This window comes from Hyla sarda, chromosome 7 (assembly GCF_029499605.1).
Source record: "Hyla sarda isolate aHylSar1 chromosome 7, aHylSar1.hap1, whole genome shotgun sequence".
NCBI lineage: Eukaryota > Metazoa > Chordata > Amphibia > Anura > Hylidae > Hyla > Hyla sarda.
The window spans coordinates 226,812,013-226,837,277 of NC_079195.1; the positions used below are offsets into that span (position 1 = coordinate 226,812,013).

At 44.7% G+C, this 25,265-nt stretch overlaps 1 protein-coding gene across 2 annotated transcripts in view; it reads right to left on the reverse strand.

Moving 5' to 3' along the window:
- HOOK1 (hook microtubule tethering protein 1) overlaps positions 1–25,265 on the reverse strand; it is a 66,224-nt gene that overhangs the window by 6,923 nt on the left and 34,036 nt on the right. For both annotated transcript variants that reach the window (XM_056532933.1, XM_056532931.1), the window contains exons 8-13: positions 22,261–22,344; positions 18,759–18,916; positions 6,837–6,977; positions 5,546–5,747; positions 2,776–2,886; positions 2,016–2,103 (exon numbers count right to left, since the gene is read on the reverse strand). In XM_056532933.1, coding sequence (XP_056388908.1) covers positions 2,016–2,103; positions 2,776–2,886; positions 5,546–5,747; positions 6,837–6,977; positions 18,759–18,916; positions 22,261–22,344 — 784 coding nt within the window. The remainder of the gene's footprint in view (positions 1–2,015; positions 2,104–2,775; positions 2,887–5,545; positions 5,748–6,836; positions 6,978–18,758; positions 18,917–22,260; positions 22,345–25,265) is intronic.

Sequence of the window (25,265 nt, forward strand, 5' to 3'; positions counted from 1 at the left end):
AGATAGTGACTTATAGTGAGTCAGTGATAGCAATAGTGATAGCGATAGTGATTTATAGTGAGCCAGTCATAGAGATAGTGATTTATAGTGAGTCAGTGATAGCAATAGTGATAACAATAGTGATTTATAGTGAGCAAGTCATAGAGATAGTGATTTATAGTGAGCCAGAAATAGCGATAGTGATTTATAGTGAGACAGTCATAGAGATAGTGATTTATAGTGATGGAGATGTATAGTGAGCCAGTAATAGTGATTTATAGTAAGTCAATGATAGCGAGTGATTCATAGAGAACAAGTGATAGTGATAGTGATTTGTAGTGAGCCAGTCATAGAGACAGTGATTTATAGTGAGCCAGTCATAGAGACAGTGATTTATAGTGAGCCAGTCATAGAGACAGTGATTTATAGTGAGCCAGTCATAGAGACAGTGATTTATAGTGAGCCAGTCATAGAGACAGTGATTTATAGTGAGCCAGTCATAGAGACAGTGATTTATAGTGAGCCAGTCATAGAGACAGTGATTTATAGTGAGCCAGTCATAGAGACAGTGATTTATAGTGAGCCAGTCATAGAGACAGTGATTTGTAGTGAGCCAGTCATAGAGACAGTGATTTATAGTGAGACAGTCATAGCGATAGTGATTTATAGTGAGCCAGTCATAGAGACAGTGATTTATAGTGAGCCAGTGATAGCGATAGTGATTTATAGTGATGGAGATGTATAGTGAGCCAGTAATAGTGATTTATAGTAAGTCAATGATAGCGAGTGATTCATAGAGAACAAGTGATAGTGATAGTGATTTGTAGTGAGCCAGTCATAGAGACAGTGATTTATAGTGAGCCAGTGATAGAGACAGTGATTTATAGTGATGGAGATGTATAGTGAGCCAGTAATAGAGACAGTGATTTGTAGTGAGACAGTCATAGAGATAGTGATTTATAGTGATGGAGATGTATAGTGAGCCAGTAATAGTGATTTATAGTAAGTCAATGATAGCGAGTGATTCATAGAGAACAAGTGATAGTGATAGTGATTTGTAGTGAGCCAGTCATAGAGACAGTGATTTATAGTGAGCCAGTCATAGAGACAGTGATTTATAGTGAGCCAGTCATAGAGACAGTGATTTATAGTGAGCCAGTCATAGAGACAGTGATTTATAGTGAGCCAGTCATAGAGACAGTGATTTATAGTGAGCCAGTCATAGAGACAGTGATTTATAGTGAGCCAGTCATAGAGACAGTGATTTATAGTGAGCCAGTCATAGAGACAGTGATTTATAGTGAGCCAGTCATAGAGACAGTGATTTGTAGTGAGCCAGTCATAGAGACAGTGATTTATAGTGAGACAGTCATAGCGATAGTGATTTATAGTGAGCCAGTCATAGAGACAGTGATTTATAGTGAGCCAGTGATAGCGATAGTGATTTATAGTGATGGAGATGTATAGTGAGCCAGTAATAGTGATTTATAGTAAGTCAATGATAGCGAGTGATTCATAGAGAACAAGTGATAGTGATAGTGATTTGTAGTGAGCCAGTCATAGAGACAGTGATTTATAGTGAGCCAGTGATAGCGATAGTGATTTATAGTGATGGAGATGTATAGTGAGCCAGTAATAGAGACAGTGATTTGTAGTGAGCCAATCATAGAGACAGTGATTTATAGTGAGCCAATCATAGAGACAGTGATTTATAGTGAGCCAGTGATAGAGACAGTGATTTATAGTGAGCCAGTCATAGAGACAGTGATTTATAGTGAGCCAGTCATAGAGACAGTGATTTATAGTGAGCCAGTCATAGAGACAGTGATTTATAGTGAGCCAGTCATAGAGACAGTGATTTATAGTGAGCCAGTGATAGTGATAACAATAGTGATTTATAGGGAGCCAACGATAGCCCGAGAGATATTGATGTCACCACACGCTGGTGGAGTCTATCAGCTCACAGCATCACTGACAGCCCCATACAGGGCATGGAGCGCCCCCTAATGTTAGGCAGTATGCCCTTCAGTACCCACCAGACTGATTGAGGTGATCCTGCTGCACCAGGGAACATCGCAGCTCCTCATTGGTTTCCTTCAGAGCGTCCCGCTGGACAATGATTCTCTATGTAACGGAGGGAAAAAATATAATAATAAAAACTATAAATTATAATAATTAATTAAATAAAGTGAACTTGTCGCTTTAAAAACCTTTTGGCTTGTCCTAGATCAGTGTTTTCCAACAAGTATGCCTCCAGCTGTTGCAAAACTAAAACTTCCAGCATGCCCGGACAGCCAACGGCTGTCCGGGCATGCTGGGAGTTGTAGTTTTGCAACAGCTGGAGTCACGCTGGCTTGGAAACACTAAATTAGAGACATGTAAAAAGTTTTGATCAGTAAGGGTGTAAGGGTCCAGACCCCGACCGATCACTAGAATGAGCCACCTTTGCGCTGGTAACCAAGACAGTCCTGTAGACTTACACTGCCTGGGCCAAGTGGTGCAAAGCTGGGAAACAACGCACATAGGACGCTCTTTTTCCAGCTTATGCTAGCAATCGGTGAGGGTCTGAACATTTAGACCCCGATGGATCAAAACGTTTGTCTCTTCAACATGTCAGAAGTTTCTTAAAGTGACAGTATCCATAAAAAAAAAAAAAAAAAAAAAGACAAACAAAAAACATGCACATATGACATTTCCTGAGCGTATCCTATGGTCCCTAAAGATAAACAGCATGTGGGGGCCCGAAGAATTGTCATTTACTATTACAATGGACCCTACTGGCCCCAGGCCTGATACCTCTTTCTCTTTTACTAGCGCTTCCTGCTTCTCATTGAGTCGCGTCATGTCGTAGGCCAAGGTGTCCGCTCGCTTGCTTTCCATCGACAGCTTGGTGTGCAGATCCTGGACCTGTGGAGAGAAGGAAAAGAGTGATAAGCAAAGGTCTTGTCCTGCAGAACCACCTGTAATCAGAAGCGGCACTGTGCGGGTGAAGCTAAGAAGAGAACGCAGTGCTAAACCGGTGCTCCGTCTCCTTTATTCTCACAATTAAGTGGGGGTAACAATAGTGATTTATAGTGAGAAAGTGATAGAGACAGTGATCTATACAGTATATCTCACAGGAAAGGATTGCAGTAACACATGTTTTGCTATACACATGTTTATTCCCTTTGTGTGTATTGGAACTAAACCAAAAAAGGAGGAAAAAAAAGCAAATTGGACATAATGTCACCAAACTCCAAAAATGGTCTGGACAAAATTATTGGCACATTTAACTTAATATTTGGTTGCAGACCCTTTGGAAAAAATAAGTGAAATCAGTGTCTTCCTATAACCATCAATAAGCTTCTTACACCTCTCAGCCGGAATGTTGGACCACTCTTCCTATAACCATCAATAAGCTTCTTACACCTCTCAGCCGGAATGTTGGACCACTCTTCCTTTACAAACTGCTCCAGGTCTCTTATTGGAAGGCGCCTTTTCCCAACAGTAATTATAAGATCTCTCCACAGGTGATCAATGGGATTTAGATCTGGACTCATTGCTGCCACTTCAGAACTCTCCAGCGCTTTGTTGCCATGCATTTCTGGGGCTTTTTGACGTATGTTTGGGGTCATTGTCCTGCTGGAAGACCCAAGATCTCAGACGCAAACCCAGCTTTATGACACTAGGCTGTACAGTGCGACCCAAAATCCATTGGTAATCCTCAGATTTCATGATGTCTTGTACACATTCAAGGCCCCCAGTGCCAGAGGCAGCAAAACAACCAAAACATCACTGACCTCCACCATATGTCACTGTAGGTACTGTGTTCTTTTCTTTGGAGGCCTCATTCCGTTTCGGTAAACAGTAGAATGATGGGCTTTACCAAAAAGCTCTATCTTGGTCTCATCTGTCCACAAGACGGTTTCCCAGAAGGATTTTGGTTACTCAAGTTCATTTTGGCAAAATGTAGTCTTGCTTTTTTATGTCTCTGTGTCAGCAGTGAGGTCCTTCTGGGTCTCCTCCATAGTGGGGTCCTCCTGGGTCTCCTCCATAGTGGGGTCCTTCTGGGTCTCCTCCATAGTGGGGTCCTCCTGGGTCTCCTCCATAGTGGGGTCCTCCTGGGTCTCCTCCATAGTGGGGTCCTCCTGGGTCTCCTCCATAGTGGGGTCCTCCTGGGTCTCCTCCATAGTGGGGTCCTCCTGGGTCTCCTCCATAGTGGGGTCCTCCTGGGTCTCCTCCATAGTGGGGTCCTCCTGGGTCTCCTGCCATAGAGTTTCATTTAAATGTTGATGGATAGTTCGCGCTGACACTGAGGTTCCCTGAGCCTGCAGGACAGCTTGAATATCTTTGGAACTTGTTTGGGGCTGCTTATCCACCATCCGGACTATCCTGCATTGACACCTTTCATCAATTTTTCTCTTCCGTCCACGCCCAGGGAGATTAGCTACAGTGCCATGGGTTGTAAACTTCTTGATAATGTTGCGCACTGTGGACAAAGGCAAATCTAGATCTCTGGAGATGGACTTGTAACCTTGAGATTGTTGATATTTTTCCACTATTTTGGTTCTCGAGTCCTCAGACAGTTCTCTTCTCCTCTTTCTGTTCTCTTCTCCTCTTTCTGTTCTCTTCTCCTCTTTCTGTTGTCCATGCTTAGTGTTGCACACACAGACACACAATGCAAAGACTAAGTGAACTTCTCTCCTTTTTATCTGCTTTCAGGTGGGATTTATATATTGCCCGCACCTGTTACTTGCCCCAGGTGAGTATAAAGGAACATCACATGCTGGAAACAATCTTATTTTTCCACAATTTTGAAAGGGAGCCAATAATTTTGTCCGGACCATTTTTGGAGTTTGGTGACATTTTGTCCAATTTGCTTTTTTTCCTCCTTTTTTGGTTTAGTTCCAATACACACAAAGGGAATAAACATGTGTATAGCAAAACCTGTGTTACTGCAATCCTTTCCTGTGAGGAATACTTAATTTTCTTGAAAAATTTCAGGGGTGCCAAAATTTACGGCCATGACTGTAGTGAGCCAGTGATAGTGATTTATAGTGAGCAAGTAATAAGAATAGTGATTTATAGTTAGCCAGTGATAGAGATAGTGATTTATAGTGAGCCGGTGATAGCGATAGTGATTGATAGTGAGCCGGTGATAGAGATAGTGATTTATAGTGATAGTGATAGTGATTTATAGCGATAGTGATTGATAGTGAGCCGGTGATAGCGCCAGTGATAGCGATAGTGATTTATAGTGAGCAAGTAATAAGGATAGTGATTTATAGTGAGCCACTGTGCAGGTAAAACTCAGAAGAGAACACAGCACTAAACCAGTGTTGCATCTCCTTCATTCTAACAATTAATGGGGGGGCCCCAGAGATCGGATCCCACTGATAATAAAGATATGGCACAGAAGTGAGGGACCCCCAGATATACTCACTCACACAATACCCCCTAATGTTTCCCATAAACCACATACAGGACCGGCAGAATGAGACACAGGATCCTGAGCAGAACCTTAAAGCTCCTATGGAAAGTCCACATCCTACTGAGATGACCCCTGGTCAGCACCGTGCGCTCTTACCTGCCGTTTGTACGTCTCCAGCTGCGCACGCGCGGCGTTGGCCTTCTTCAGCTCCTCCTCCAGGCTGACCGTATTGTGCATGTACATTAGGTTTGTGTCTTCCAGGGATTTCACTTGTCTCCGCAGGTCGTTCAGGTCCTCCAGTTTCTTGCGGTAGGAATCCAGCGTAGTTTCCAGCTTTGCCGCTTTATCAGCCGTAGTTCTGCCAGAGGGATAAGAAGGAGTCATTGTGCCACGAGAAAATATTTGCTCTGGACCCCACCAATCATAAAGTGACAGTATATATTAACGTAGGGGTACGTTTACACATGCGTATTTTGCTACAAATTTTCTGCTGCTTATTTTATTATTGGCAGCAGAAAATCAGCAGCATGTGTAAAGATACCCTAAGGGCTGGTTTACACAGAAGGATTTTATTGCGAATTAGCAGTATGTTTCCTGCTGTGAGTTTCAATGGGAGTCTGTTGCAGGAAATTCTGATGCGGAAAGTCTGATGCAGACATCAGCAGAAAATATGCTGCGTGTTTTCTAAAAAATCCAGTATGTGTGAATACACCCTAACGGTACGTTCACAAGGGCAGAATCTTTTCTCTGCGTCTTTTTTTCACAGACAAATTTCCACAGCAGAAAATCCACAGCAGATTACATTGAAATTGGTAGAAAAATAAACTGCAGAGAATCTGTCCATTCACTTGTCCTTATTTTTTTATGCAGATTTGCTGCAGCAGATTTTGCTGCCCATTGACTTCAACAGTAAGCAAAATATGTTGCAGCAAATCTGCAGCAGAAAATAAGGACGTGTGAATGTACCCTAAGGGTTCTTTCACAAGTACATAATTTGTAGCTGAAAATCTGCAAGTGGATTATGTTGCTAACCATTGATTTATATAGGCCTGCAAGTCTGCTGCACATTTTTTGCTGTGGAAAATGTGCAGCAGTTTATGTACATGTAAACCTGTGGAATTTCCGCAACATATTTTGCTATTATTGACTTCAATGGGTCCCACAGATAAATATGCAAATCTGCCTCTACTGCAGATTTTCTGCTGACCCATTGAAGTCAGTGGATTTTCCACAGCAAATATGCTGCAGAAATTCCGCAGGTAATCTGCCCTTGTGAACGTTCCCTTTGCTCACATGCGTATTTTGCTGCAGATTTTCTGCCGGTAAATCAACGATAAAATCTGCTGCAGAAAATCAGCAGAAAAATATGCACATGTAAACGTAAACTAAAGGTGTCATATAAAAATACATAGAAATAGTGCTGTGTGCACATTTGTCTCTCTGTTACCTAAGAACATCAATTTCATCCTTCAGGGCTCTGGACTCCTCGGCCAGGCTTGCCAGCTCATCGTTCCGGTTCTGCGTCTCGATAAGCTGCCTCTCCAGTTCCTCGCAGTGCACCCGGTAGTCATCCTTTGCAGCTTCAAGTCTGTCAGTGGAACCAAAAAGAAGGTTTAGGCCATTGTTCACACAGGCTGGAAATGCTGCAGGTTTTCTGCAGTGGAAAAAAAATCCACAGCATTTCTGCAGGTAAATCTAAAGATGCAAATCTGCTGATTTGTGATTTTTTTTATTTGTTGCGGCAGGAATCCTGTAAATATCTCAGAGTCATTGAGGGAATTTAGAATCTGTTTTACTGTTTTTGTGGTGTTGATCTGTACTGGTTGATGTTTAGAGACTTTTCATTGCGTCTTTTGCTTTAGATGCTTTTTGTAATATTGTGCAGCTCAGCCTCAGCCTGGTGAACTTTTTGCAGGGGTCATGAATCTATTGTGCGCGACTTGTTGCACAATTTGTCTCTACACCAGCCCAGACTTATATAAGGTTAGGTTTCAGCTTGTTTTATTCGCCTGTTTTTTGGATTAAGAAAAAAAGAAAAACGCAGGAAAGAACACCAAAAAAACTGGCCCTGCATTTATGCATTTTTTTTCTTGCGGTTTTACTTTTGTGTGAAAATTGCTTTTTTTTTTTTTATCTTTTGGCAATTTTTCCCGTTCCTTATTTTTTTTTTTACTTGCCAGAAACAAAACCGAATAAAAATTTAAAAACAAAAAATAAAACCCACATTGTGTTCTTTCTGTTGTTGTTTTTTTCTCTCCCATAGACTTCTATAGGAGAAAAATGCCAGGTTTTCTGTGAAAAAACACCATAGTGTCAACATGCTGCAGCTTTGAAAAACTACAAATGAGCCTAAAAATGCAGAAAAAACACCAAAGAGAAAAGCGCCAAGTGGGTATGTGTAATGTGTACTAGCACCATACTTTTTATATACCATTCAACCATTTAAAGGGGTACTCCGCCAGAAAACATCTTATCCCCTATCCAAAGAGGACCCCCGCAACCTCTGCTGCGGCACCCCAGTCATCCGGCATAGACATGAATGGAGGGGGCGTGGCGTCACGCCACGCCCCCTCCATTCATGTCTATGCCGGATGACTGGGGTGCCGATGCAGAGATCGCGGGGGTCCTCTTTGGATAGGGGATAAGATGTTTTCAGGCGGAGTACCCCCTTTAATAAATTTGGCGCATGTACACATTACCACCACATAAATTTAAAGTGTAGAAAAAAATCGTTCACCCACACCGCCCTGAATAAACTCCCTCACAATGTATTTAAAATCCACAGTTGTTCTCCAGATCCACAGGGGATTAATTGCAGATCTTGACTTCGACAGGGAAAATGTACAATACATTTGCAACATATTCTCCAACAAAGAATTAAAGGGGTACTCCGGAGGAAAAAATATATAATTCAAATAAACTGGTGCCATAAAGTTATACAAATTTGTAAATTACTTCTATATAAAAATCTTAATCCTTCCTGTACTTATCAGCTGCTGTATGCTCTACATGAAGTTGTGTAGTTCTTTCCAGTCTGACCACAGTGCTCTCTGCTGACACTCTTTTTATTAGAAAAATACAAAACTTATCAAATACAAAACACAAAGCAAGCTTAACCAGCTATAACATAAATAAGAAATACTCTAGAACCAAAAACAAAACCTCATGAACAAAACCCTGCCTAACCGGCCAGCCCAGCTTTACTGAGATACTAAAATACTAAGATATTAAAATATGCCCAAAATATCTAATCAAACACTCACACACTTACCGAAAATGAACATAAGAAAAATAAATAAATAAATAAAATAGCACAACTTGGCTTGTCAAAATATAAACATAAAAGTTATCATTATCCGACTATAACTCAAAACCATCCATACTTGGGAACACGCAACAAGAAAACTAAACAGAAACGTAGCAAGCACACCTAAAAAAAAAATTAAAAAAAAAAAAAACTATATTTTTTTTTACTTTTTTTTAATATTTTTTATTTTTTTTTATTTTTTATATCTTTTTAATCTTTATACATATACATATACATACACACACATATATATATATATATATATATATATATAGATATATACATATACATATATACACACACAAACAAAAACTATAATAGTAATAATAATAATCATCAAAATAATCATATCACACATACATTCACTTACAAAACGTCCAAATTAACTGGATCCTCTATCCGGGACTAATGAAAATACCAAAGAAAACATAAAACAGACCAAATAACTGAAATAAACTAAATAAACCACATATCAACACAGCAACTGGTCCGGCTACCATAACGCTGAAACAATATGAAACAATATAGATATAACACAATATAGGTACAAAATTACTAAATATACTATATAAATAAAATAGAATATAAACAAAATATATGCACTACAGAAAACCCCTACAAAATCAATAGAAAACCCTACGAAAAACCCTACACTAAAACTGTACCCTCACCCACACCACCCCTCCTGTACATGGGTCAGAGTCCATACCGTTCTTACAGTTCACAAAGTCCAGTCCTTAACTGACCCATGTCAGGTCCCCCAAAGATGAACACCACCACCCACAAGCACACCCTCCCCACCTAGCACTCCTCCCAACCAACTTATACACAAACTTATACACACTGAACCACAACCCACTTTAGGCCCAAGTTTGGTCGCCTGTAAGCCCTTCATACCATATCAGCTTAAAAACAAAACAAAAAACTAGCGTGCACATGCATCAGCCCACCACCAGGGAGAAGGATGGCAGACTTGATACATTCAAAATAATTTTACACTCTTTCCCTAACTCCCCCTACAATTCTCCCTAATCCTATCCCTTCATTCAAACTAACCCTGTTCTCATCCTATCTCTGTCCCTCTGACACTGTCCCTAACCAAAATAAAGGTACTCTACCTAAAAGGTCTAGTACCTAGGGCACATCAAAGGAAAACCCTCTCCATAGGAGAGAAGCCCTACTGGTACCAAGACTGCCATGCTCCAAAGACCTGATCTTCCCAAGGTCACCGGTGATGTTCCTACAGACCTCCACCTCGGAGAGGATTTTCTGTTGGGTCGACACTAAACACCGTGCATTCCACGTGTAGTACCTAACCACTAAACTGACTAAGAATAAAGTGCCCCGATCTCGGCCACCCAGGTTCCTGAATGCCCCATAAGCCCACTCCTGATAGGTAAGGCCGGCAAGTTGACTCCAGCCGATGGAAGCGCCCACCCTGTTGTAAACTCCTATATTAAAGGGACAATGAAGCAGGAAATGGTCCATGCTTTCCAGCGTGTCCCCGCACTCTTCTCGGGGACACCCCCGGTCATCAGAGTTCCTACACTTCAAATTGTCCCTCACATATAGCTTCCCCTGAAAGCAGCGCCAGGCCAAGTCCCAAAACTTCTGGGGGATCCTTTTCATGTTTAAAAGGTACAACCCCACCCTCAGATCCCGACCTGGGCAGTCCCTGAGCGCCAGAGGCTTCTGGAAGTGGGTCAACAGAACCCGTTTGTCAAGGAACTGCCTTGACTGGGTCCTGATCTCCCACACTCCCAGACCCCACCGACGTATCGCCTTCAGAGTCGGGGTAGCGTAAGCCGGAAGATATCCATGGGGCGTACGGAGGTCCTTCACTTGCCCTCCTGTCTCCCATTCCTGGAAGAAAGGCCGAAACCATTCCCTACAGGAGAGTACCCACGGAGAAGCCCTCTCTGACCAGAGGTTTGAGATGTTAGCTTTCAAGAAGGTGTTGGTTAAGAACACCACAGGGTTTACCATAGATAAACCCCCTAGTCTCCTCGTGCGGTACGTAACCTCCCTCTTGACTAGGTTCATCCTGTTCCCCCATAACAGTTGGAAAAACAGGCTGTAGACCCTAGTGTAGTAAGCCTCTGGCAGGATACATACGCTGCCCAGATAGATAAACAAGGGGAGCAGGTACGATTTGATCAGGTGTACCCTTTCCCTGAGGGTCATAGACCAACCCTTCCACTGGTCCACCTTCTGAGTGGCATCCTGGAGCTTACCATCCCAGTTTTTGGTGGAATAATCATCCTGGCCGAATATGATGCCCAACACTTTTGCTGACTCTTGGGGCCCTGGAAGGGTGTCCGGGAGATCAAACGTGGGATCTCCCCCTCCCAGCCAGAGACTCTCACACTTATCCCGGTTGATCTTAGACCCGGATGCCTCCGAGTAGCGGTCCACTTCCGACATCACCACATCAACCTCCTCTCGCGAGGACACGAAAATGGTGACATCGTCAGCGTACGCCACCACTCTCTGGGCGACATCCAGCTCTGCCAGGTTCATCCCGACTCCCGCCAACGGCCCACAATCTACCCTCCGGACGAAGGGATCGATTGCGAACACGTATAACAGCGGGCTCAAAGGACAACCCTGACGGACTCCGGACCCCACCTCAAAAGAGCGGCCAGACCAACCGTTCACCAGTGGGAAACTCTCTGCCCCTGCATACAAGATCTTAAGCCAATTCACAAAAGTACTCGGTAAGCCATATCTCAGGAGGACGGACCAGAGGTACTCGTGGTTCACCCGATCAAACGCTTTGGCCTGATCCAGGGACAGCAAGTACCCCTTCCAGAAACCCGCACTACTCCTCTCCACTGCCTCCCTGACACTAAGGACCGCACTTAAGGTGCTTCGGCCTGGAACAGAGCAGTGCTGAGCTCCTGAAAGGAGCCGGGGTGCAAACTTCACCAGCCGATTAAACAGTATCTTGGCCAGAAGCTTCCTGTCCGTATTGAGAAGAGCTATGGGCCTCCAATTCTCAATACGGCTGGGATCTTTACCCTTTGATAGAAGAATCAGGGCTGACCTCCTCATTGACTTCGGCAGAGTGCCCGAGGAGAGACACTCATTGAATACCTCAGTCAAGAGGGGAGCTAAAGACTCCTTAAAGGTCCTGTACCACTCGGATGTTAAGCCATCCGGACCTGGCGACTTCTTAGGGGCGAGCCCCTCGATCGCCAGTCTCACTTCCTCTTCCCTGATTCCTTCTGCCAAAACATCAAGAGAGGGGTCTACCCCTGGCTCAGGAATGGTTTCAGCCAGGAAAGCCGACATCTTGTCTCGATCTAGATCCTTCCTCCCCAAGAGGTGCGAGTAGAAGGATCTGACGACCTCCAAGATCCCTGATCTGGACCGATTCAGAGATCCCGTACTATCAATCAGTCCTGAGATGATTTTACTACTCACTGACATCTTGCAGTTTCTGTAAGGGTCGGGCGAGCGGTACTTCCCGAAATCCCTCTCAAAAACCAAAGATGCGTGCCTATCGTACTGACACCTCATCAGCAAGGATTTCACTCTGGAGATATCCTCTCGGCTACCTCCAGTCGAGACAAGGAGCTCGAGTTTCCTCCTCAGACCCTGATACAGGCGATACCTGTTCAGGGACCTGAGGCTCGAGAGCTGGCGGAAGAACCCCGCAACCCGCTTCTTGAATATCTCCCACCACTCTGACTTACTACTACATAGGCCCAGTAAAGGTACCTGACTCTGAAGAAAATCCTCAAAGGACTGTCTTATCTCCGCTTCCTCCAGGAGGGACGAATTCAGCTTCCAATAACCTTTTCCCATCCGGGGGGTCTCTGAAACATTCAGGGAAAACAAAATCATACAGTGGTCGGAGAACTCCACCTCAACCACGGACACTGCGGAAGAGACAGCTTCCTCCTTTAAATAAAACCTATCTATCCTAGACCTGCGACTACCTTGATGATAGGTGAAACCCGTGTGGCCTGAGGGGCTCCGGATGTGGGCGTCCTCTAGGCGAGCTTCTCTAGCTATGCTAATCAGTGCCACACTATCGCAAGTCAGCGGACCATTGGAGCCTCTCCTATCTTGGGACCTCGTGACATTATTGAAGTCCCCTCCAAAGATCACTTGCCGACTCGTAAAAAGAAAGGGCTTAATCCTCATAAAGAGATCTTTACGGCCCCGCTTAGTTTGTGGGGCGTAGATGTTAATGAGCCGGAGCTCTTGTCCCTTCATGAAGACATCTAAGATCAGGCACCTCCCCATTTCTAACTCAATAACCCGTCTGCATTCAACAGGAGCGGTAAAAAGGACCGCCACCCCACTATACGGCTCAGCCGCAAGAGACCAGTGGGAGGGACCACGCCTCCACTCTCTTCTGGCTTTTACCAGGGAGGCTAGATCTGACAACCTGGTCTCTTGCAGATACAAAATGTCGGCTTCAACATGGCCGAGAAAATCAAAGGCTGCGAATCTAGCCGTATCAGACTTTATGCTGGCACAGTTAATAGATGCCAGTGTCAGTGGGGTGAGTGCCGCCATCCTGGGTGATTGAGTTAGATGGCCTCACCCCTTAAACCTTCTTCCTCTCCTTCCCTCCACCCCCATCTGAATCGGAGGAAGACCCTTTGCCTCTTTTTAAACTCAGGGATATATCCATCCCAGGATCTTTACCTCCAGCATCTGGTGTTACCTCTCCCCCTGAGGAAACTGCCCCAGAGGAAGGAGGCTCGGCACCTCCTGGAGGCCGCACTGCCTCCGGACCCTCGAGAAGAGGAGGGGAGATGGTATCCCCAAGGGCCTCATATCGATTTGAAAGGACGATCAGAGGGTCAGAGACTGAGTTGTTCCTTCTATGGTCTGAGGCTACAACTGAAGAGGAGGACGGCGCTGCCTTACTCTTACCCTTCTTCCTCCTCTTCTTCTTTTCCTGGCCACCATTTACTGTCTGCCCCTCCTTCTCCTCCTCATCCACAGTTTCGGATTCAGAGGCATGACTGGAGGAAGGAGCATCTTGACCTTCTTCCCTATGCAGTCTCCCTATCTCCTCATCCAGTTCGGCCCCACCCAAAGCCTCAGAGTTATTCTGACCTCCTTCTGAGCCAGTGTCTGGAGTGGGACCCCGAGCTACCCCTGGCACCTGGGCATTCTCAAGGGCCCTCTCCAACCTGCGCTTCTCCTCTCGCCTCCGCATAGAGGGGGTCTTATGTTTTTCCTTCACTGGCTTTGGTGCCCCCTCTCCTCCACTAGTCCCCTCCCCCGCTGGGGCAACCGTTAGGCTCTCCCCAGCTGGGGCGGTCACAGTGTTGGAGAACGAGCGTGGACACCGGCTGAACGGGTGACCTAAGTCACCACACAAGTTACACCGAATCTGCCCACAGGTGGCCGCCAGATGACCCACCCCACAGCAGAGGGCGCATATCTGCTGAGTGCAGTTGGCACTAAAGTGGTTTGGGTCACCACACCTGTGACACAGCCTCGGCTGCCCCTGGTAGAAGATCTGAATCCTGTCGCGTCCCAGAAAGGCGGCCGAAGGGATGTGGGTGACCGTGTTCCCTGAACGCCTGAGACGAACGGAAAACGTCCAGGCCCCAGACCATATATTGTGCTCGTCAAAGTTCTTCCGGGGGACGTCCGTCACCTCCCCGTACCTGCCCAGCCAGGTCATAATGTCATAACAAGAAAGTGACTCGTTACGTGTCAAAACGGTCACTTTCTTTACCATACTCTGGCGAGATACCGCTTTTACAGCGAAATCTCGCCATCCGGGCTCGTTTTTCATCAGCTCATAATAAGACCAAAAGAGATCTAGTCCTTCCGGCCTAACAAAGCTGACGTCAAACTCGGAGGAGCCGAAGGGGTGAATCAGGGCAAAGATGTCCCCAGCCCTGAAACCCATCTGGAAAAGAAGCTCCACCACCTTGCCCCTTTGGGGGCACGCATCTTCGCCTTTCCAGACCAAACGGGCCACATTCCTGCGACCTACCTCCTGCCCGTGTGTCTGGAGGGACCATACGGTCTCCCCATTCCTCTCTCGGAACGCTCCCAGACCATGTCTCTCCACCCAAAAAGACAGGTCCATCTCCTTTCCCTCTACCTGGAGCGTCCTTTCTCCTCTCTTTAGTGCCTCCAGGAGACGCCGTTGCAACTGACCTTCACCAGATGCAGGAGGTAAAGATCCTACTGAACCCCCAGCCGCCACACTTGCATAACTCCTGACGACCGGGGGGGCAGCCGGACCAGACACCGTCCCTACATCCCCACCTAGGCCACCTGTACTGCCACAAAAGCCACTCTTATTCCTACCATCCACACCACTACTACTACTACTCTCATTCACACCACTACTCCTCCCATCTGCACCACTACCACTCCTCTCATTTACACCACTACCACCCCTCCTATTCACTCCACTATCACCACTCTTAATCACTTCACTGCCACTCCTCCCGATCACTCCACTACCACTCCTCCCATCTGCACCACTACCACTCCTCTCATTCACTCCACTATCACCACTCTCATTCACACCACTACCACTCCTCCCATCTGCACCACTACCACTCCTCCCATCTGCACCACTACCACTCCTCTCATTCACTCCACTATCACCACTCTCATTCACACCACTACCACTCCTCCCATCTGCACCACTACCACTCCTCCCATCTGCAGCACTACCACTGCCACTGCCACATACACCCCTCTCATCCACAGCACTACCACTCCCATCTTTCACACACATTGCTTTTATTGACAGTATTTTTGGGATCAGCAGCTGCTTCACCCACTACCTCTGGGCTGGCCTGGACATGCTTTAGCTTGGCCTTTTTGTACATTCTCAGGTCACCGGCGGCTGCCATTGTCGGCGACGATGACTCCTCCTCCATTCGAGATGTCACCGCCGACATCACCTCCCGAAGCTGAGGCTGCCCCTCCAGGCGCACCTCCACCACTCCTCCTGCCACTGATGTGCAGGGACTCCCCTCTCTCACAGGGGAGATCCCTGCAGTGCCTGCGCCACACACTGTGCCCAACCGCACAGGCTCAGCAGCAGGTTCTGACACCTGGACGCTCCCCCCCCTCTCAGGGGAGTGCCCCGCAGCACCGACACTACTAGCAGCGCCCAGGGGACCGCCCCCCAAGCAGAAGATCTCACCACACACCTCAGGCGCCTGGACACTCCCCCCCCTCTCAGGGAAGTGCCCCGCAGGGCTAGTAACATTGCCCACAATACTCGGGGAACCGCTCCCCTTGCAAACTGCCGCATAACTATTGCCCACTATTAGCCTGTCCTGCTCTTCCCTAACAGCAGGACGCGTGACTGTAGCACCCGCGGCCATGTTGGATGCAGCACTGTACCCCCCGTGCTGGTCCCGTTCCACAGCAGAAGCGGGATCTGGCAGGGTGGGGGGCCCAGCAGCCTGAACCAACTTTTCAGGTGGCCCAGACTGCTGGATAGGAGAGAAAACAAACTTTATCTGCTCCTCAGCCTTTTTCTTCTTCTTCTTCTTCCTCTTCCTCTCCTCAGGGCCCAGGTCCTGGCCAAAACTGAAATTTTCCAGACGGGTGGGTGACTCCTGCATCACTATGGCCCGCAGGAGCCCCCCACAGACCAGTCCACTGTCACCGCCATCATTACTGTCACTTTCCTCAGAGGTGGCTGGTAGGGCGACTTGGGCAGGGTTGATGTAATCCGCACTCGGGGTGACAGAGGTCTTAGGGGTACACGGGGTATCACACACATCCCCCTCACTCTCATCACCCTCACTGCCGCCATCTCCCTCACCACCTTCCTCCATCTTCTCCTCCGTGACACACAAGCACTCTTCCTCCCCCTGACTATCCTCTTCCTCCTTCACAGGGGTCCGCATGGTTTTATAGCGGTCTTCATTCTTTAATTTTTCTTTAAACATGCCTGCTCCCTCTACAATCAGCATTCGGGCTCTCACCACCTCCTGCTCCTCTGCCTTCAGCTCACACACCCTGGCAGCAAACTTAGCCCTCATAGCCTTGGCAGAGTTATCTGTTTGGTAGCGAGCAAACTTCAGGTCTTCCCTTATGATTTTCAGCTTTTTCCCCAGCTGCTCATATTCTACAAGATTTGCCTGCATGCGGGAACCGAAAGTAGCTAGCGACTCCCTGGGACCCTTCACCCCCCATTGCTGGGGTTCCATAGTATCAGACACAGTCCCCGAAGACATAACCATAAGCTTCTTACCGGACGCCTTGCGGTTTCCAGCGAAGGACGGGGGAGTGGGCTCCACATTACTGCGGAGCCTGCTGGATCTTCTCACCCTGTCCTGGGAATCGGCCGTAGCTCTCTCACTCCCACCCCCCTCCGGCCTAGTTCGAGGGGTGGAAGTCTGGGGCTCCATTGCAGGAGGCTCTCCCAAGGAAGCTGCCACCCTCCTGGGGAAAAGGCTGTAGGAAACACTGCTTCAATCCTCTCTCTCTGGAAGTCAGACACACCCAACAGCTGCTGTGTTCCACAGGAAGTGCTCTCTGCTGACACCTCTGTTCATGTCAGGAACTGTCCAGGGTAGAAGCAAATCCCCATAGTGAACCTCTCCTGCTCTGGACAGTTCCTGACATGGCAGAGGTGTCAGTAGAGAGATACGGCTATCCTTCATATAAGATAGGGATAGGTATAAGGCTATACTTCATATAACATAGGGATAGGTATAAGGCTATCCTTCATATAAGATAGGGATAGGTATAAGGCTATCCTCCATATAAGATACGGATAGATATAAGGCTATCCTTCATATAAGATAGGGATAGGTATAAGGCTATCCTTCATATAAGATAGGGATAGGTATAAGGCTATCCTTCATATAAGATAGAGATAGGGATAAGGCTGTCCTTCATATAAGATAGGGATAGGCATAAGGCTATCCTTCATATAAGATAGGGATAGGTATAAGGTTATCCTTCATATAAGATAAGGATAGGTATAAGGTTATCCGTCATATAAGATAGGGATAGGTATAAGGCTATACTTCATATAAGATAGGGATAGGTATAAGGCTATCTTTCATATAAGATAGAGATAGGTATAAGGCTATCCTTCATATAAGATAGAGATAGGCATAAGGCTATTCTTCATATAAGATAGAGATAGGTATAAGGCTATCCTTCATATAAGATAGAGATAGGTATAAGGCTATTCTTCATATAAGATAGAGATAGACATAAGGCTATCCTTCATATAAGATAGGGATAGGTATAAGTCTATTCTTCATATAAGATAGGGATAGACATAAGGTTATCCTTCATATAAGATAGAGATAGGCGTAAGGCTATCCTTCATATAACATAGGGATAGACATAAGGTTATATTTCATATCAGATAGAGATAGGCATAAGGCTATCCTTCATATAAGATAGAGATAGGTATAAGGTTATCCCCCATATAAGATAGAGATAGGTATAAGGTTATCCTTCATATAAGATAGGGATAGGCGTAAGGCTATCCTTCATATAACATGGGGATAGACATAAGGCTATCCTTCATATAAGATAGGGATAGGTATAAGGCTATTCTTCATATAAGATAGGGATAGGCATAAGGCTATCCTTCATATAAGATAGAGATAAGTATAAGGCTATCCTTCATATAAGATAGAGATAGGTATAAGGCTATTCTGAATATAAGATAGAGATAGGCATAAGGCTATCCTTCATATAAGATAGAGATAGGTATAAGGTTATCCTTCATATAAGCTAGAGATAGGTATAAGGCTATCCTTCATATAAGATAGGGATAGGTATAAGGCTATCCTTCATATAAGATAGAGATAGGTATAAGGCTATCCTTCATATAAGATAGAGATAGGTATAAGGTTATCCTTCATATAAGATAGGGATAGGTATAAGGCTATCCTTCATATAAGATAGAGATATGTATAAGGCCATCCTTCATATAAGATAGGGATAGACATAAGGCTATCCTTCATATAAGATAGTACCAGGGACTATTGATAGGATTCAGATTATTGGGCAGACAAGATGGGCCGGATGGTTCTTATCTGCCGACACCTTCTATGTTCTGTGAGGCAGTGGACCTGGTACCTGTAGTTCTCCTCCTGCAGCTGCTCCAGTTGTATTTGCAGATATTTCTTGGCCACCATAGAGCTGGGCTCCTCGGATGAGTCTAACTGGTTTAACCTCTCGTTCTGAATCTCATTTTCCGCCAGTAGACTATTTCTCTCTTCTTGTAGACCGGCCACCTGATATATAAAGGGGAAAAATACAATAAGATCCAGTCACAATGTCCGGGAGCCGGACTGACCGGCAGCTTCTTATCTATATATCAGTGTTAGGGTCACACTGCTGCTGTGCTCCGACCCGCTCAGGGTCCATTCAGCTCAGGCTGGAACACTCCTGACACCGCCGGGTCCAATTGACTTCAATGGGGTCCATCGGGTGTCTGGGATTTTACACAACCATCGCGGTGAAGTTACTCCAAGGTTTATGTCATGTGACACCTGCCACAATTCCAAATATGTTATCCCAAAAAGCAGTGTTTGCCAACTAGGGTGCCTCCAGCTGTTGCAGAACTACAACTCCCAGCATGCCCGGACAGCCGTTGACTGTCCAGGCATGCTGGGAGATGTAGTTCTGCAACAGCTGGAGGCACACTGGTTGGGAAACACTGCGTTAAGAATGTCCAGACATGCTGGGAGTTGTAGTTTTGCAACAGCTGGAGGCACCCTAGTTAGGAAACACTGGATTAAGGATGTCCGGGCATGCTGGGAGTTGTAGTTTTGCAACAGCTAGAGGCACACTGGTTGGGAAACACTGGCCTAAGAATGTCCAGACATGCTGGGAGTTGCAGTATTGCAACAGCTGGAGGCATGCAGGTTGGGAAACACTGGCCAGAGGATATCCGGGCATGCAGGGAGTTGCAGTTTTGCAACAGCTGGAGGCACGCTGGTTGGGAAACACTGGTTGGAGGATGTCCGGGCATGCTGGGAGTTGCAGTTTTGCAACAGCTGGAGGCACGCTGGTTGGGAATCACTGGCCTAAGGCTGTTTGAACATGCAGGGAGTTGAAGTTTTGCAACAGCTGGAGGCACACTAGTTGGGAAACAATAGCCTAAGGATGCCCAGACATGCTGGGAGTTGTAGTTTTGCAACAGCTGGAGACACGCTGGTTGGGAAACACTGGCCTAAGGCTTTTTGGACATGCAGGGAGTTGCAGTTTTGCAACAGCTGGAGGCACGCTGGTTGGGAAACACTGGTTGGAGGATGTCCGGAGAAGCTGGGAGTTGTAGTTATGCAACAGCTGGAGGCACACTGGTTGGGAAACACTAGTCTAGGGATTCCCAGGCATGCTGGGAGTTGTAGTTTCCCCTACAGCTGTAGGGACCACAAGTTGGAGACCACTGATATAAAATGACCATACATCAAGTTTAAGACCCAGGAAAAAACGTGAATCTATTAGGACATGAACACACAGAGCGCAGCACGATCACTCGCTGTATTTGCTCACAAGCTTCCAAGGTGGTTATAAAAATAGTATCAAAGAAGAAGCCAAGTGGTGAGAGCGCAGAGCGGGGCCGCAGGGTCAGCGCTCAGCCTGATAACGCCGTAGGTTAGGGCTGCACTGAGACGTCCGTCTTATGATCCCGGCGTGGACAGTCAGATCATTCATACATAGAACCAAAGGTCTCACTGCATTATGGGAGTTATGGTTTTTCAAAAGCTGGCAAGCCACAGAATGGGGATCACAGCAGCAGTATACAGATAGAGATGGAGGGGAGGTAAATGACTACTATATATATTCAGATCCGATAGAGATAGCAGCAGTATACAGATAGAGCTGAGGGGAGGTGTATAACTACTATATATCCAGATCCTATAGAGATAGCAGCAGTATACAGATAGAGCTGAGGGGAGGTGTATAACTACTATATATCCTGATCCCAAAGAGATAGCAGCAGTATACAGATAGAGCTGGAGGGAATGTGTATAACTACTATATATTCTGATCACATAGAGAGAGCAGCAGTATACAGATAGAGCTGGAGAAGAGGTGTATAACTACTATATATCCTGGTCTCATAGAGATAGTAGAAGCAGTATACAGATAGAGCTGAGGGGAGGTGTATAACTACTATATATCCTGATCCCATAGAGATAGCAGCAGTATAAAGATAGAGCTAGAGGGGAGATGTATAACTACTATATAAACTGATCTCAAAGAGATAGCAGCAGTATACAGATAGAACTGGAGGGGAAGGGTATAACTACTATACATCCTGATCCCATAGAGATAGCAGCAGCAGTATACAGATAGAGCTGGAGGGGGAGGTGTATAACTATAATACATCCTGATCCCATAGAGATAGCAGCAGCAGTATACAGATAGAGCTGGAGGGGGAGGTGTATAACTATAATATATCCTTATCCCATAGAGATAGCAGCAGCAGTATACAGCTAGAGCTGGAGGGGAGTGGTCTGGAAGCAGTCAGGAACGATCTGATAGGTGATGATGCCATCCTGTAGATCACAGGAAGTCAGCTGACGCAGGACTGACCACTTCCTCTGACACATTAAACACTGTGATTTTCTGTGGGTCATACTGGCGATCACATGACTCAGTTGCAGTAATAAAACACACAGATGTAGCTGTGCTGGAATGTAACAGATGGCGCTGTACGACTACACATGTGAGTGTGTACAATATGGAGTGCTTTTTAAAGGATATGTTTACTATTGTGAATACCTTGTTCTAATCTGGCAGCTTCTGGAGGATGTGCAGGGTAGGACCACGAGGTAGATCACAGGTTCTGCAGCACCTACACTCTATGTCCTGGGAGGGACCCTGCGGTCAGCTACAGGTGAAGGTCGTCATCCCCAGGTTTATTGCATAATAGCAGGGCCCCTTATATAAAGGGCAATGTTATACAACAGAGAAGTGGACGCAGGGCCCCAAATACCAGCGATTGATGTGCCGAGGCGTGGGAGCAAGGCCAGCAGTGTTTACCAACGTGGTCCTAATGTCTGATGGCCGCGTTACTCATTAATCGGCAGCGAGATACAATGTATATATAACACGACCCAGAGGTTATACCTACAAAAAATTCTATTTACATAGAATCACAATGACAGGCGCAAAAGAGAAGGAGCGCCCCCTGTGTTTGTTTTTTTTTTTAAATCAACTGGTGCCAGAAAGTTAAACAGATTTGTAAATTACTTCTATTAAAAAATCTTAATCCTCCCAGTACTTTTCAGCTGCTGTATACTACCGAGGAAGTTCTTTTCTTTTTTAATTTCCTTTCTGCCTGACCACAGTGCTCTCTGCTGACCCCTCTGTCCATTTTAGGAACTGTCCAGAATAGGAGCAAATACCCATAGCGAACCTCTCCTGCTCTGGACAACCGAAGGCTGTCCGGGCATGCTGGGAGTTGTAGTTTTGCATTCACTGACACAGGGTGTGTTGCAGCTGCTAAACATAGTCTGTGTGAACACTGTCCAACGCTGCTCAAAAAAAGCATCAGCCTGTCTGCCGCCATATTGGATGACGCTGTGGAGGTAAGTGCGCGCTCAGAGGCGTCATGTCCACTCACCTGCAGGTCCAGCTCTTGGCATCTTTGTCTAAGTTCTTCCTTTTCTGCTTCTGCGTTCTGGAGTAATTCCAGCGCTCGCTTCATCTGAAATCACAAAATATCTGTATATTATAACACATGGGGGTAATATCTGTATATTATAACACAGGGGGGTAATATCTGTATATTATAACACATGGGGGTAATATCTGTATATTATAACACAGGGGGTAATATCTGTATATTATAACACATAGGGGTAATATCTGTATATTATAACACATGGGGTAATATCTGTATATTATAACACAGGGGGTAATATCTGTATATTATAACACAGGGGGGTAATATCTGTATATTATAACACAGGGGGTAATATCTGTATATTATAACACATAGGGGTAATATCTGTATATTATAACACATGGGGTAATATCTGTATATTATAACACAGGGGGGTAATATCTGTATATTATAACACAGGGGGGTAATATCTGTATATTATAACACAGGGGGTAATATCTGTATATTATAACACAGGGGGGTAATATTTGTATATTATAACATATGGGGGTAATATCTGTATATTATAACACAGGGGGGTAATATCTGTATATTATAACACAGGGGGGTAATATCTGTATATTATAACACATGGGGGTAATATCTGTATATTATAACACATGGGGGTAATATCTGTATATTATAACACATTAGGGTAATATCTGTATATTATAACACATGGGGGTAATATCTGTATATTATAACACATTAGGGTAATATCTGTATATTATAACACATAGGGGTAATATCTGTATATTATAACACATGGGGGTAATATCTGTATATTATAACACATGGGGGTAATATCTGTATATTATAACACATTAGGGTAATATCTGTATATTATAACACATGGGGGTAATATCTGTATATTATAACACATGGAGGTAATATCTGTATATAATAACACATGGGGGTAATATCTGTATATTATAACATATGGGGGTAATATCTGTATATAATAACACATGGGGGTAATATCTGTATATTATAACACATGGAGGTAATATCTGTATATTATAACATATGGGGGTAATATCTGTATATTGTAACACATGGGGGTAATATCTGTATATTATAACACATTAGGGTAATATCTGTTTATTATAACACATAGGGGTAATATCTGTATATTATAACACATAGGGGTAATATCTGTATATTATAACACATTGTGGTAATATCTGTATATTATAACACATGGGGGTAATATCTGTATATTATAACACATTAGGGTAATATCTGTATATTATAACACATGGGGGTAATATCTGTATATTATAACACATGGGGGTAATATCTGTATATTATAACACATTAGGGTAATATCTGTATATTATAACACATGGGGGTAATATCTGTATATTATAACACATGGGGGTAATATCTGTATATTATAACACATGGGGGTAATATCTGTATATTATAACACATTAGGGTAATATCTGTATATTATAACACATTAGGGTAATATCTGTATATTATAACACATGGGGGTAATATCTGTATATTATAACACATGGGGGTAATATCTGTATATTATAACACATGGGGGTAATATCTGTATATTATAACACATCACAGCATATGAGGGTAATACCATTATATACCTATTTATTTTAAAGAAGTAGTCTGATGGATAAAAACATGTCCCCTATCTTCGGCTGTGTATAGGGGATAAGTTTTTACCCATGAGATATCTCCTTTAGGGTCACACGTACAGTATTCTGTGCAGGATTTTCTGCTGCAGATTTCAATGTAAACTGACTGGAAATCCTGCGCATCAAATCTGCACAGAATACTGTACGTGTGAATAGACCCTAAAGAGTTATTATATATATATATATATATATATTACAGTATATGGGAGTAACATATGGGGTAATACTTACACACTAAAGGGGTATATAGGGGAGGTAGCTGTATACTGTATAATACTCCCTATTGTCCTCTACTCTTCTATACAATACTTGTGAGGGGCAGTAAATGTAGCGGCGCCCCCGGTGGTGGTGACTGATCCGCACACCTTTGTTACAGTACAGAGGATTCCCATATAGTTTAATAGCAGATTATATAGCAGCTTGGGGACTTAGTGACCGGACATGTAGACGTATAATTTACAATGACTTTAGTGCAGGGCCTTGTCCTACTGATGGCTTCATGTCCCCTAATAAAAGTTACACTAAGCAGAGAGCGGAGGACCCGCAGTGCCGGCGGTGCTCACCCCGCTGACTCAGCTCCTGTGTGGCTGGATATACGGGGTGTGGCGGGGACAGGTAATCCGTCCATAATACATCACTGTCTCCCAACCATGTGCAGCGCATTGTATGACGATGAGTCTGATACAATGTGGTCACCGATCCCACAAGTCTCTATGATAAATGTGTATAGGAAACTATAACCTGCAAATATCCCTGGAATTTACCCAACAAGGTTCTGATTAAATTCCGTGGTGTTGCCTCTGGATCTGTATATAGAAGCACATAGCATGCACTATAGAGCAGCAGTAGTAGAGTGTGTTATACAGCAGCCTGTAGTGTGTATTATACAGCAGCCTGTAGTGTGTATTATACAGCAGTGTGTAGTGTATTTTATAGAGCAGCCTGTAGTATGTATTATATAGCAGTATGTAGTGTATTTTACAGCAGTCTGTAGTATGTATTCTGCAGCAGCCTATAGTATATATTATACAGCAGCCAGTAGTGTATTTTATAGAGCAGCCTGTAGTGTGTATTATACAGCAGCCTGTAGTGTGTATTATAGAACAGCCAGTAGTGTATTTTATAGAGCAGCCTGTAGTGTGTATTATACAGCAGCCTGTAGTGTGTATTATAGAGCAGCCAGTAGTGTATTTTATAGAGCAGCCTGTAGTGTGTATTATACAGCAGCCTGTAGTGTGTATTATACAGCAGTCTGTAGTGTGTATTATACAGCAGTCTGTAGTGTGTATTATACAGCAGCCT